At 42.6% G+C, this 12,778-nt stretch overlaps 1 protein-coding gene across 1 annotated transcript in view; it reads left to right on the top strand.

Annotated features, from left to right (window-relative positions):
- The window catches only part of LOC112248775 (zinc finger SWIM domain-containing protein 6), a 51,763-nt gene extending 42,955 nt beyond the window's left edge, over positions 1 to 8,808 (top strand). The window contains exons 11-14 of the mRNA XM_024418082.2: positions 4,560 to 4,717; positions 4,842 to 5,005; positions 5,108 to 5,189; positions 5,351 to 8,808. Coding sequence (XP_024273850.1) covers positions 4,560 to 4,717; positions 4,842 to 5,005; positions 5,108 to 5,189; positions 5,351 to 6,216 — 1,270 coding nt within the window. The 3' untranslated portion in view covers positions 6,217 to 8,808. The remainder of the gene's footprint in view (positions 1 to 4,559; positions 4,718 to 4,841; positions 5,006 to 5,107; positions 5,190 to 5,350) is intronic.
- The last annotated feature ends 3,970 nt before the right edge of the window (positions 8,809 to 12,778 follow it).

Raw genomic sequence — 12,778 nt, 5'->3', positions numbered from 1 at the left:
GGCTCTGTTTTGATGTTCGCAGGGGGACCTGGATCAGTGAATATTAATGATGTTAATGAGAGTTTAATTAGTGTGTGTAATGAGCAGGCTCGCACACGCCTGGCCTACAGGGACAGGACAACTACGTGGCTAACGCTAACATCTCTCTACCATTTCACAATGCTAACAATGTGGTGATGCTAAATGACTGTGAACGAGTAGGAGCTTACGGAAAGATGCAAGCCGGAGTGTAATGAAAATGCACCACAGCATTTCCACAGGGCTCCAGGCCTCCCCAGTCTACTTCTCTCCCCACCCAGCCCTGTGGAAGGGGGTGAGGTAGAATAATGTGGCCACTACTTCTAGCTGCTCCGGGGTCCTGGTTGTCTGTCTGCTCAGCACGTAATGAATGTGTGCAATGTAGCGTGGTGCCGGTGTAATATGATAGCAGTGTATGCTTTCCCACCCTCATGGGAAAGGTGCTGCTGGTTAAATATAGTGCTAGGTAAAAGGACTGGCTTTTAATGGCCCATTACAACACTATCATAGACTCAGACAGCCTCTCCTTATTCACACCTCTGCTTAACGCTAAGGAGGAATTGATCTTCAGCTCAAGGATTGTACAAAAGGCACACCCAGCTGATTTCACTAGTGCAGGGCGGATGGAATATTATCTAGAAAGACATGATAAAACCCTCGTATTGTTAACGCTTCCGGAGTTTAAGATTGATGAAGACGCATGTCCATCAAAATCTTCTAATGTCTCTACCGTGGAGCCCCGACTCGTCTTCGCGGGGCCCTCGGGAGCGTTTTGTATGAAGAAGAGATCTTGAGTCGAAGTCTTCCAGTGGAAGCCGGGATGTGATCGGTTGGGGAAGTGAATAGACGTTTGTGAAGTGTTTACTTTGTCTGAGGGTGAAGACCAGGAGGTAGAGAGTTCAGTAGTCTCACTGATGTTCACCAGAAACCAGGACCAGACTGTGAAGGAATAGTTGCTCTCTTTCACATCCATCTATGGGTCGTTCCACCAATTTATAGGTGCCTTTTTGAGTAGTGTGAGCAAGTAGGGTAACTTGTTTAGCAAATGTTAACATTCTGTCATAAAGAGCACCCATTCAACTTAATTAAAAAACACGTTTTCCCATTTCAAGAGGTTAAATAAATACAAATGACTATAGGAAGTGCCTGCAACTTATCCGGAACGTAGCAGCCCGCCCGGTTTTCAACCTTCCCGAGTTCTGTCATTTCTCTTAACCAATACTTGCACTTGACCCCACCACCACAAAACACTAGAAACGTGTCATAAATAGTAGAACCAGCTCACCTACTTTTTAAACTATTATTTGACTATTTAGATACTCAATATTTATTTTTTTATATATATTTCAAAAGTTGTGGTTTCACCATAATTAAAATGAGAATTCAGTTCACGTAACAGGGTCCTTTTAAAAGCTGCAACTACTCTTCCTGGGGTCCATGGAATCACATTAAATAAATAATAATCTTCAGAAATGACATTGTCAAAGCAACAAAAGTAACTAGGACTTTACAATGATGGTGAAAACTTGGATCAATGTTGGAGTAAAGTGGGTTAAACATCCTAGAGGTCACAGAGGACGCACAGAGGGACATGTCAAAATGCAGTTTGGCAGTTTAGCAAGTCTTTATTCATTATAAAAATGAAAAATAAAGATTTGACATTTTTCATGTGGTCTATATTAAAGGACACTTCATTTAATATAACAGGCGTTTAAAATGCAACATTCGTGCACAATTTCAGAGCCCCTTGCCCTGAGGCCCCTGGCACCCTCGCTCTTGAACACCCCTGGTGTGAAAAGTTTTAAAAGCATCCCGTTCTGCCTTTTTACACGGCACTATAGTGCCACAGGACCAATCGGACACCGTAGCTGTCCTCATCAGTGGCTTGGGACTGAAGGGTTTGTTACGGCTTACTGTTAAATGGATACACGTGTCATTGTAAAAATGGGACTTTTACGCTGCTGTTTTGAGTATTGGCTGTAAACACGGCATTGAGTGTTTTACAGTGTCATTGATATGGTAAGATCATAATGTTTATGGTTGATGTATAGCCTAGCTTGTGCAGCGCACATATATATAGTGGGGCAAAAAAAGTATTTAGTCAGCCACCAATTGCGCAAGTTCTCCCACTTAAAAAGATGAGAGAGGCCTGTAATTTTCATCATAGGTACACTTCAACTATGACAGACAAAATGAGAAAAAAAATCCAGAAAATCATATTGTAGGATTTTTTATGAATTTATTTGCAAATTATGGTGGAAAATAAGTATTTGGTCAATAACAAAAGTTTATCTCAATACTGTTGTGACAGAGGTGAAGACTTACAGAAAACGTTTGACAAGGTTTTCACACACTGTTGCTGGTATTTTGGCCCATTCCTCCATGCAAATCTCCTCTAGAGCAGTGATGTTTTGGGGCTGTTGCTGGGCAACACAGACTTTCAACTCCCTCCAAAGATTTTCTATGGGGTTGAGATCTGGAGACTGGCTAGGCCACTCCATGGCCTTGAAATGCTTCTTACGAAGCCACTCCTTCAATGGGGCGGCAGGGTAGCCTAGTGGTTAGAGCGTTGGACTAGTAACCGGAAGGTTGCCAATTCAAACCCCTGAGCTGACAAGGTACAAATCTGTCGTTCTGCCCCTGAACAGGCAGTTAACCGACTGTTCCTAGGCCGTCATTGAAAATAAGAATTTGTTCTTAACTGATCTTGCCTAGTTAAATAAAGGTAAAGAAAAAATAAAAAAAAATTCAAAATGCCCTTGCTGATGGTAGGCTTTGTTACTTTGGTCCCAGCTCTCTGCAGGTCATTCACTACGTCCCCCCGTGTGGTTCTGGGATTTTTGCTCACCGTTCTTGTGATCATTTTGACCCCACGGGTGAGATCTTGCGTGGAGCCCCAGATCTAAGGAGATTATCAGTGGACATTGTATGTCTTCCATTTCCTAATAATTGCTCCCACAGTTGATTTCTTCAAACCAAGCTGCTTACCTATTGCAGATTCAGTCTTCCCAGCCTGGTACAGGTCTACAATTTTGTTTCTGGTGTCCTTTGACAGCTCTTTGGTCTTGGCCATTGTGAAGTTTGGAGTGTGGCTGTTTGAGGTTGTGGACAGGTGTCTTTTATACTGATAACAAGTTCAAACAGGTGCCATTAATACAGGTAACGAGTGGAGGACAGAGGAGCCTCTTAAAGAAGAAGTTACAGGTCTGTGAGAGCCAGAAATCTTGCTTGTTTGTAGGTGACCAAATACTTATTTTTTCCTCATTTTGTCTGTCATAGTTGAAGTGTACCTATGATGAAAATTACAGGCCTCTCTCATCTTTTTAAGTGGGAGAACTTGCACAATTGGTGGCTGACTAAATACTTTTTTGCCCCACTGTATATATATATACCTGTAGTAGGCTGTTTGAGTAGGAGAGAAAGAGAACGAGCAGGAGAATACTAGCCCTAGCAATGGTTTTGTTTTTGAGGTGGAATAGAAGATGCATCGTTAGAATAAAATGTACGATTTTCACTAAAACATGGAGTATTTTCCAAGCTTTGGCTTATTGAAGCTCCACAACCAACCCCGACCAGTGGTTTTCGGGTAAGTCACACAAAGACAGGAATGTTGACGAAGGCTCCATATTTAGGGAATACTTTTTTGTTGTTGTTGCTTTCGTTCCACCCCATGAATGGTCCAGAAGCCCCCCCGGTGTGGTGGAGCTTTTAGCAGCTCTTTAGATGTGTTTGGAATGAACCCCTTGTTGCTATGGCATCAGCACGTCTTCCGTTTCACACCGAGTCTGTGTTCACACTCACACGGCTCTCACCTTGCTTTTTTCCCACCTTTTATCTAGCAAGACTGTTGGCCAGACCGGCCCCTATTACCTTGTCTAGGCCCGACAGGCTTCAGATCAAGATGTTTAAATACAGATTTTGTTGGTGCTCACGTGGCAATGGTATCTCTGGCCCTTTTCTCTGAAGTGCGTGCGTGTGTGAGTGGCCGTGCACCCGCGTGCGTGTGCACATGCGCTGATGTGTGTAAGGATGTGTTTGATGTGTGTCCAGCCGTAGAGGCCTGGAAGGTGAATCCCCTAATTTCCCCACGGACTCAATTAGCTTTGTGATTGGTTGATCTGCCCAGGTTCTCTTCTCTTTCAAAGGCAGCGAGACCTTTGAAACTGGGCTGGAAGAATAGGGTTGAATTAGAGATGAGCTGCCCACAGTAGCAGACATGAAGACTACCGTGTGTTTCTGTGTGCTGTCATTCTGTCCTATAGGGCCTGTTTATACATTAGCAGGTGTTCCAAGCCCATGTTTTCATTAACAGCAAGAAAATAGTCATTCTGCTGCAGTTGATTCAGTTCTGTAATTGAGGACTAGGTTGGAAGTACATTTCAGTAATAAGCCAACAACCATAATGCACTCCAGAACACTGTCAAAACCTTGCTGGAGGTGTGTCGCTGATTGCACTTTGTGCACGCGCCTGTGTGTGTTCGTGTGCGTCTGCGTGTGATCCTAATCTGTGTGTGATCCTATGGTTTTTCTGTGCTCCTCAGGTTGCCTGTGTTGGAGTCCACAGCCTCGTCAGGTGACCTGTCGCGACCCCATCACATGGTGTCTGTGGTCCCCAACCGCTACCCTCGCTGGTTCACACTCTCCCACATAGAGTCCCAGCAGTGTGAACTGGCTTCCACCATGCTGACCGCAGCCAAAGGTAAACACACACACACACGTATGTAAACACACTTACGTAACCACACACACGTGCGTAAACACACACACACACATTTGGGTTCCTTTGTCATTGTACTGTATGTGTGTTGTCCCTGTTGTCCCAGGTGATAGTTGTAAGCTGGAGACGGTGCTAGAGTCCATCCAGAAGAACATCCACTCCTCGTCTCACATCTTTAAACTGGCCCAGGATGCCTTCAAGATCGCAACATTGATGGACAGCCTGCCAGACATTACACTGCTCAAAGTTTCACTGGAGCTTGGGCTACAGGTACACAAACACAGGCATACAGTTACATACACACACACACACACACACACACACACACACACACACACTCTTTGCCATCCCTAACCGTCTCTCGTTCATCAGGTGATGAGGATAACCCTGTCTACGCTGAACTGGAGGAGGAGGGAAATGGTACGGTGGTTAGTTACATGTGCAACCGAAGTAGGTACGTGTACAACGTTTTCCCTTTTGACTTTCTATAATATAGTACATATTTAGTTAGTGGACAGGATGAGGCTTGAAAATGGATTGTCTTGTTATTCAAATTACTCTGCTAATCCCCTGACTTCTCCCTCTTTTGTTTCTGTGTGTGTGTGTGTCTCCCAGGTGTGTATGCGTTGGACAGCATCATGCAGAGTTGGTTCACCCTCTTCACCCCGACTGAGGCCACCAGCATCGTGGCCACCACCGTCATGTCCAACACCACCATTGTCCGCCTGCGCCTGGACTGTCACCAGCAGGAGAACCTGGCCTCCTCCGCCCGGACCCTGGCCCTGCAGTGTGCCATGAAGGATCCCCAGAACTGTGCCCTCTCCGCTCTCACCCTCTGCGAGAAGGACCACATCGCCTTCGAGACGGCCTACCAGATCGTCCTGGACGCGGCCGTCGCGGGGATGAGCTACACGCAGCTGTTTACGATAGCTAGGTACATGGAGCACAGAGGGTACCCTATGAGGGCGTACAAGCTAGCCACGTTAGCCATGGCTCATCTTAACCTCAGCTACAACCAGGATACCCACCCGGCTATCAACGACGTGCTGTGGGCCTGCGCTCTGAGTCACTCGCTGGGCAAGAACGAGCTAGCTGCCGTCATCCCCCTGGTGGTGAAGAGCGTGAAGTGCGCCACGGTGCTTTCCGACATTTTGCGGCGGTGCACCCTGACCACGCCGGGGATGGTGTCGGCGCTGCACAGCCGCAGGAACTCTGGGAAGCTGATGTCGCTGGACAAGGCTCCGCTCAGGCAGCTGCTGGACGCCACAATCGGGGCCTATATCAACACCACGCACTCTCGCCTCACGCACATCAGCCCGCGGCACTACAGCGAGTTCATCGAGTTCCTGGGGAAGTCCCGGGAGACGTTCCTCATGGCCCACGACGGACACATCCAGTTCACCCAGTTCATAGACAACCTCAAACAGATCTATAAGGGCAAGAAGAAACTCATGATGCTGGTGAGGGAGCGGTTTGGCTGACCAGGGTCGGTCCCTAGTACTTTTCTATTAACTCGAGTCTGCCTTTTTGAACTTCTTTTGGGCTTGAACATGGACAAGTAAAGCGGGAGACGAAGCGAAGGAAGGAGAGAAAAAATACTCAACAGAGCCACACGGTATTATCGTGATTTGCTGTTATTGTTATGAACGTTGTTACTGTCATTGCTATGTGTACAGACGTGTTCTATTTTCAGAAGAAGAAATGTCAGGTTGTGAATGTTGTGAGTGTTTCTCTGTGTGTGCGAGAGGAAAAACAGGATAACGAAAATGGCTTTTTCTGTTCGTTTTTTTTTTTTATTAGCATTTTTTTTATTGTGTTTTTCATTTTGGTTTTATACTGAGTATATGTGGTCAAGTGGCTAAAGGCCCTTGTGCAAAAGCGCTTGTGTAAAAACGCATTGGCAGCCTCAAAGAGACACTATGGCTTTAAAACCACACAGCACCTCTTGGCTATTGGCTACCGAACGTAGGATGCACTGCACAGCTTGGCTCCTTGAGAAAACCACCATTAGCATTTCTGTTGACTCGGCACTTGCGTTTTCTCTCGGTCATTAGGCATGCGAGAGGTTGTAGAATAATGCTCTTAACAGACTCGTTGTTTCAGATGTGGTAATAATGAATATCTGTTAGATTGAGGATGGCAGTACAGGACTACGGTAATGCCACATGCACCGTGAGATGAGGATATATAGTATTATCAAAGTGATTTACTAACATTTGCTGTATTATGGCAGATATATCTCAAAATGTACTTAGAACCATCAAACTTGTAATTGTGGCTTCGTTTTTTTTTTGGTTGAAGTCTTAAGAGAAACTGTTGCTGGAGACATTGTTTCACACCTTCTTCCTTTTAACCCAGTCTTTGCTAAATGTACTGTATTGGTGTTTCAGAAAGTGAAGAAATCCATTAGAGATCAGGTGGATCAGAATACTAGCCTGGTTACCTGACTGTTTCTGTACTCGGAAGACTAGCCTGGTTACCTGAATTTTCTGTATTCAATGCTACAGTACATCGCTGCCGTGGCAAGACAACCAGACACAGGTTAGCTAAAAAAGAAAGACCGGCTCCGACTAGAGACCCAGGCTTCTGGAAGATGTGTCGGACTGGGTAACTAACTACAGATCATGGTTATAGTTGTGTGTAGCTCCAGAACGGGCCAGGGTCAATGCTATCTGTGCGTGTGGAACCATAGAATAATTAGAATACCATTTAGAATTCGGGTTCTAATAGGCCTCTTCTATGTGTAGAACCTTCAGCAACTGTCAACAGACGTTCTCAGGGATTTCTCTAAAACGAAAAGGAAAAAGGAAGAGCGAACGAGTACAGGAAAACAAAAACGTGACACGACACGAGCGAGCATTTATTGTACTGTGTGTGTGTATATATACAATAGTATAAGTCTGAATATGGAGGATTCAAAAGTATATGTTAACTAAATTATACAGAGTATTCTATGTAATGTGAAATACTTGAAGCCGCTGTAGCTCGCTCTTTTTCTGTTAGTCTTTCTGTACTTTTATTTACCACAGAACATGTCAGAAAGACTGAATTGGCTAATGGAGGGTTGCTGTAGGCTCACAAGAGTAGTGTCAGTACTAAAACATTGGTTGAGATTATTGTGCCGGTATCGACGGTTCGATTGGTATCTATTCAATTTATTAGAGTACCGTGAAACTATGTTATTGTTTCACAATTAACAAATGTATGAATTTGACTGATGTGCAATATTCCAATGACACTGTACATGGCATATGGCAACCTGAGCATAGATTTTTTCATAACATTGATCAGCTGTTGAGAAATGACTTTAGAGTTCTAACTTTGGCTAACCAGTAGTGTGACATCTCTGGTCAATCAATGACACTGATTGATCCATTAAAACCAGAAGGACTGTGACCCTCGAGGACAGGGATTGTGCTCCACTGCAATGTACTACAGTTCTCCTCCTGTCTGCTTGCATCTGAACACGGCACAGACCAAGTGCGTCTCTCTCTCTCTCTGTATAAGGTCGGCAATTGTACTCATAACTTGCCTTGTTTCTTTATTTTTTTAGTTTTTTTTTGTTTTGTTTTTTTTAAGCGCTTTCTCTTGTTCTTTTGAAAGAAGAAACAGACTTTTCTCTTGCCTTGTCTTAACACTTTTAAAGTAACCAAACAGGAGTTCTAACAACCAAACAAATGCGTTCCAAGAAGTGAAAGCCAAGCCGCCTTGGTCCCAGCTTTAGTGTCCTTAATTAGTAACTGAACGGGCTCTGTAAACTCTGTGCTTTTAACAAAGCATTTCCTCGTGTGTTTGGTGGAAAAACGTCGTCCTGTGTCTCATCCTCTAATGAAAGGATTTTCTCTTTCTTTCTAGCTGTTTTATTCTTTTTGTTCTGTTCGTGTAGGAAATAGTCTTCTGTTTTTCCATTTTATTTATTACAATGATCCATGTATACATGCTTATGAAATTAAGATTTGATACACCAATATCAATTTATTTATGTAACTAAAATCACTGTTTTATAATCTTGTTAATTAATGAGTCAATTGATTTGTGTTTTGTTTTAATTAAAGTTTTTTTTTTTAAAGGTACATTTTGGCCTCCTTGGTTTCGTGAATGGTTACAGTACATCTCTTTCTGAGACACAAGACTGTTCGACAAGATGTGTTGGTCGACATAGAAACAGACCAGCGAGTTGAGCTCAATCAGGAGAGTTTGGATCAGCAGCAACATCAACCACACCAGAAGAAGAAGAACAAATATGCAGAGTTAAACTATCATCTCTGGGTGAATTAATACAGCAGTATTAATTCACATCCATAGTTTGTGAATCAAGATTTAGGGGAGCCTAGGCCAATCCCACAAACCTTTACAGTGTGTTCAGAAAGTATTCATACCCTTTGACATTTTGTTGTGTTACAGCCTGAATTCAAAATGGATTAAATATATTATTTTTCTCACCCATCTACACACAATACCCCATAATAACAAACTGAATCAATACATATTAGAATCACCTTTTGGCAGCGATTACAGCTGTGAATCATTCTGGGTAAGTTTCTAAGATCTTTCCACAACATTTGCCCATTTGACTTTTTACGTTTTTTTTCAACCTCTGTCAACAATGTCATTGCTAGACAGCCATTTTCAAGTCTTGCCACAGTTTTTCAAGCTGATTTAAGTCAAAACTGTAACTAGGCCATTCAAGAACATTCAATGTCATCTTGGTAAGCAACTCCAGTGTATAATTCACCTTGTGTTTTAGGTTGTCTGGCTGAATGGTGAATTTTTTTCATCCAGTGTCTGTTGGAAAGCTGACTGAACCAGGTTTTCCTCTAAGATTTTGCCTGTGCTTTGCCCTATTCTGTTTCTTTTTATCCTTAACTCCCTAGTCCTTGCTGATGACAAGCATACCCATAACATGATGCAGCCACCACCATGCTTGAAAATATGAAGAGTGGTACTGTTGTTGGATTTGCTCCAAACATAACACTTTGTGTTCAGGACCTGTTTGCCTTGTTGCAAACAGGATGCATGTTTTGGAATATTTGTATTATGTACAGGCTTCCTTCTTTTCACTCTGTCATTTAGGTTAGTATTGTGGAGTAACTACAATGTTGTCGATCCATCCTTAGTTTTCTCCTATCACAGCAATTAAACTCTGTGACTGTTTCAAAGTCATCATTGGCCTCATGGTTAGCGGTTTCCTTCCTCTCTGGCAACTGAGTTATGAAGGACGCCTGTATCTTTGTAGTGACTGTATGTATTGATATACCATCCAAAGTATAATTAATAACTTCACCATGCTCGAAGGGATATGCAATGTCTGCTTTTTTTATTGGTACCCATCTTACCAATAGGTGCTCTTCTTTGCGAGGCATTGGAAAACCTCCCTCGTCTTTGTGATTGAATCTGTTTGAAATGCACTGCTCGACTGAGGGACCTTACAGAGAAGAGGTAGTCATTCAAAAATCATGTTAACCACTATTATTGAGTCCATGCAATTTATTGTGACTTGTTAATTAATTAAGCACATTTTTAATCCCAAACTTATTTAAGGTCGCCATAACAAAGGGGTTAAATACTTACTGACTCAAGACATTTTCAGCTTTTCATTTTGTATTCATTTGTATAAAAAAAAACTTTGACATTATGTGGTGTTGCGTGTAGACCGGTGACACATTAACCAAATTGATACCTTTTTTAAAATTCAGGCTGTAACACAACAAAATGTGGAAAAAGTCAAAGAGTGTGAATAGTTTCTGAATCCACTGTATGTAACAAACATGTATGTTACATTCCCCACAGTGTTGAGAGAACATGGTTTGTCAGTTATCGTGTGTGTGTGTGTGTGTGTGTGAGAGACGTTAGGGGAGGGAGTGGGAACAGGTGGTACCTCAAGACTACAGGCAGTCCTGACAGCCGTAGGGTCCCTAGACTCCCATCCCTCATTAAATATTGACACAGAAACACTGGAACTGTCTGTGTGTGAACAGTAATGAAGCACAGACACACAGAGGTGGGCACAGCAACGCAGCAGCACAAGCTGTGTGTACGTGTTGGTACAGTAATAAGGTACGTTTGTCCACAGAGATATATACACAGATACTTCACAATTAATCACAATTACAACAGTCAGAGGAAAGTTAGATCTGTCCATTTGTTGTGATGGATACCTTCTTGTGACAAACAGTTGGTGCTTGTGAGTCTGTAATCCTGTTGACAATGTTGCCACACCATCTCAATTCCCCAAAGTGTTGAGAGAACAAGGAGTGTGTGTGTGTGTGTGGTAGGGAATGGCCATAGCATAGAAAACCGGTGCAGTGCTGGTGTTAATGACGTCCCTTGGGTCCCTACTGTACAGCAGCTTGTACAGACCTGTCTCACTGTATACCTCTAATGAAATCATGATCACACACGGTCCCCTTGTGCCAAAAGCCCTTTTCCTCCCCATCAACATCAATCTCTCACACACACACATACACACACACATGCGCATCTTCCTATATGTCTCTAACACACATACACACAAACTCTCTAAAACATCTGTCAAATCACTTTCAGATATCACCCTAATACTTGATGTCTATACAGCAAATTGGCCAGTGTCACCTAGTGTTGATTTTTGAGTGTAGCATTTCTAGTGTTGATTCAAGTGTTAAATTAAAACTCATTGGTGCAAAAGAACCCCAGTGTTGGTGTTAATAACCAGTTAAACCAAAACCATGCAGATCATATTTCCCAGCATGCTCTATTGTAGGTAGCTTTTTAGAATTGTTTGTTTTCAATATCTATGTGTTTGCATGTACATTGATTCATTAACGTTATGCTACTCAAAAATAAATAGGATACATTTTTTCTAAACTAATCCAATCTGTTACTTGGATTTATTGCACCCATTACTGAAATAGTTGTTCCAGTTTAGATGGTTTAGGCAGTTTCATATCTTAGTCTTCCCAATTTGACATTCATTATGAATGCAAATGTTGGATTTCCCCACTCTGGCTAGATTACAATAGGAATTACACATCACTTTGCAAGCCATCATAATGTGACTTGCAGGCCTGAAAACCACGAGTTTCAGACCACTTTATTATGGTAAAACTAGGCCCTCAAAATAAACTCTAATTTAAACCCCCTAGAGTCAATGTCCATGTCCCACAGATCTGTAATTTCCATCATAAAGAAATTCCCATAAAAATCCTGTCAGTTCAGGGCTGAAAAGTAATGAATGCAACAAACATGTCTCTGTCACTAACAAATACAGTCATGGGTGGTAACTACAATTCACTCGACGGGCAAGGCACTCTGGGAAATATGCAAATAAGGCTTTACACTAAACGGTGTGTTGATTTAACACTGAAAATGTATAGCCACTGGACCAGTGTTAAATTTAACACAGTCAGTGTTGAATTAATACTGGAGAATTTGCTGTGTAGTTGAGAGAACCATTAGTACTATACTGTACACATTTTGCAGATACATACAGTACCTAATGCATGTTTAATTGCATCTTATCACAAGTGTCAGTGGAAAATCAGTGATACTACAGAAAGAGGTTGTATATGTAGTATGGAGAGTCTTGATGCATGTCTTTTGTCAGTGTATCCTCCCTGGAAACGAGTGGCACCTTGCAATCAATGGACTCTGAAAGAATTGCCAGCGTTTGCAAGGTGACCCTTTTTTTTTTACATGGTCCTTCGAGACCAGATTTGAACCAACAACCTACCGAAGGATACCATACAACACCCTCTGAAAAGATAGTGTGCATGCTCACTAAACCACCATCGAAAAAGGTTTTGGATAGTGTTTTGGTCATCAGTGGGACCTCCTCCTGTTCTCTGGCTGTTTTAATTTGATTCCCCCTGAAAAAAGTTCCAGACCTTTTATGGCACAAGAGAGAGTTTTTCTAGCCTTTGTGCCATAAACCACCGTACAAGAGGAGAGATCATAGGCCTACTCGTGATACGCTAGCGAGCAGTGCTCCCAGTGGTTTGGTCACCCGTGGGACTGTACTTCTTTCTCTTCTGAGAGAGCTGTTACAGTTTGATCTTCTTCTCT

Source organism: Oncorhynchus tshawytscha, linkage group LG04, assembly GCF_018296145.1.
Source record: "Oncorhynchus tshawytscha isolate Ot180627B linkage group LG04, Otsh_v2.0, whole genome shotgun sequence".
NCBI classification, from domain to species: Eukaryota; Metazoa; Chordata; class Actinopteri; order Salmoniformes; family Salmonidae; genus Oncorhynchus; species Oncorhynchus tshawytscha.
This window is presented reverse-complemented; position numbering and strand designations above follow the sequence as displayed.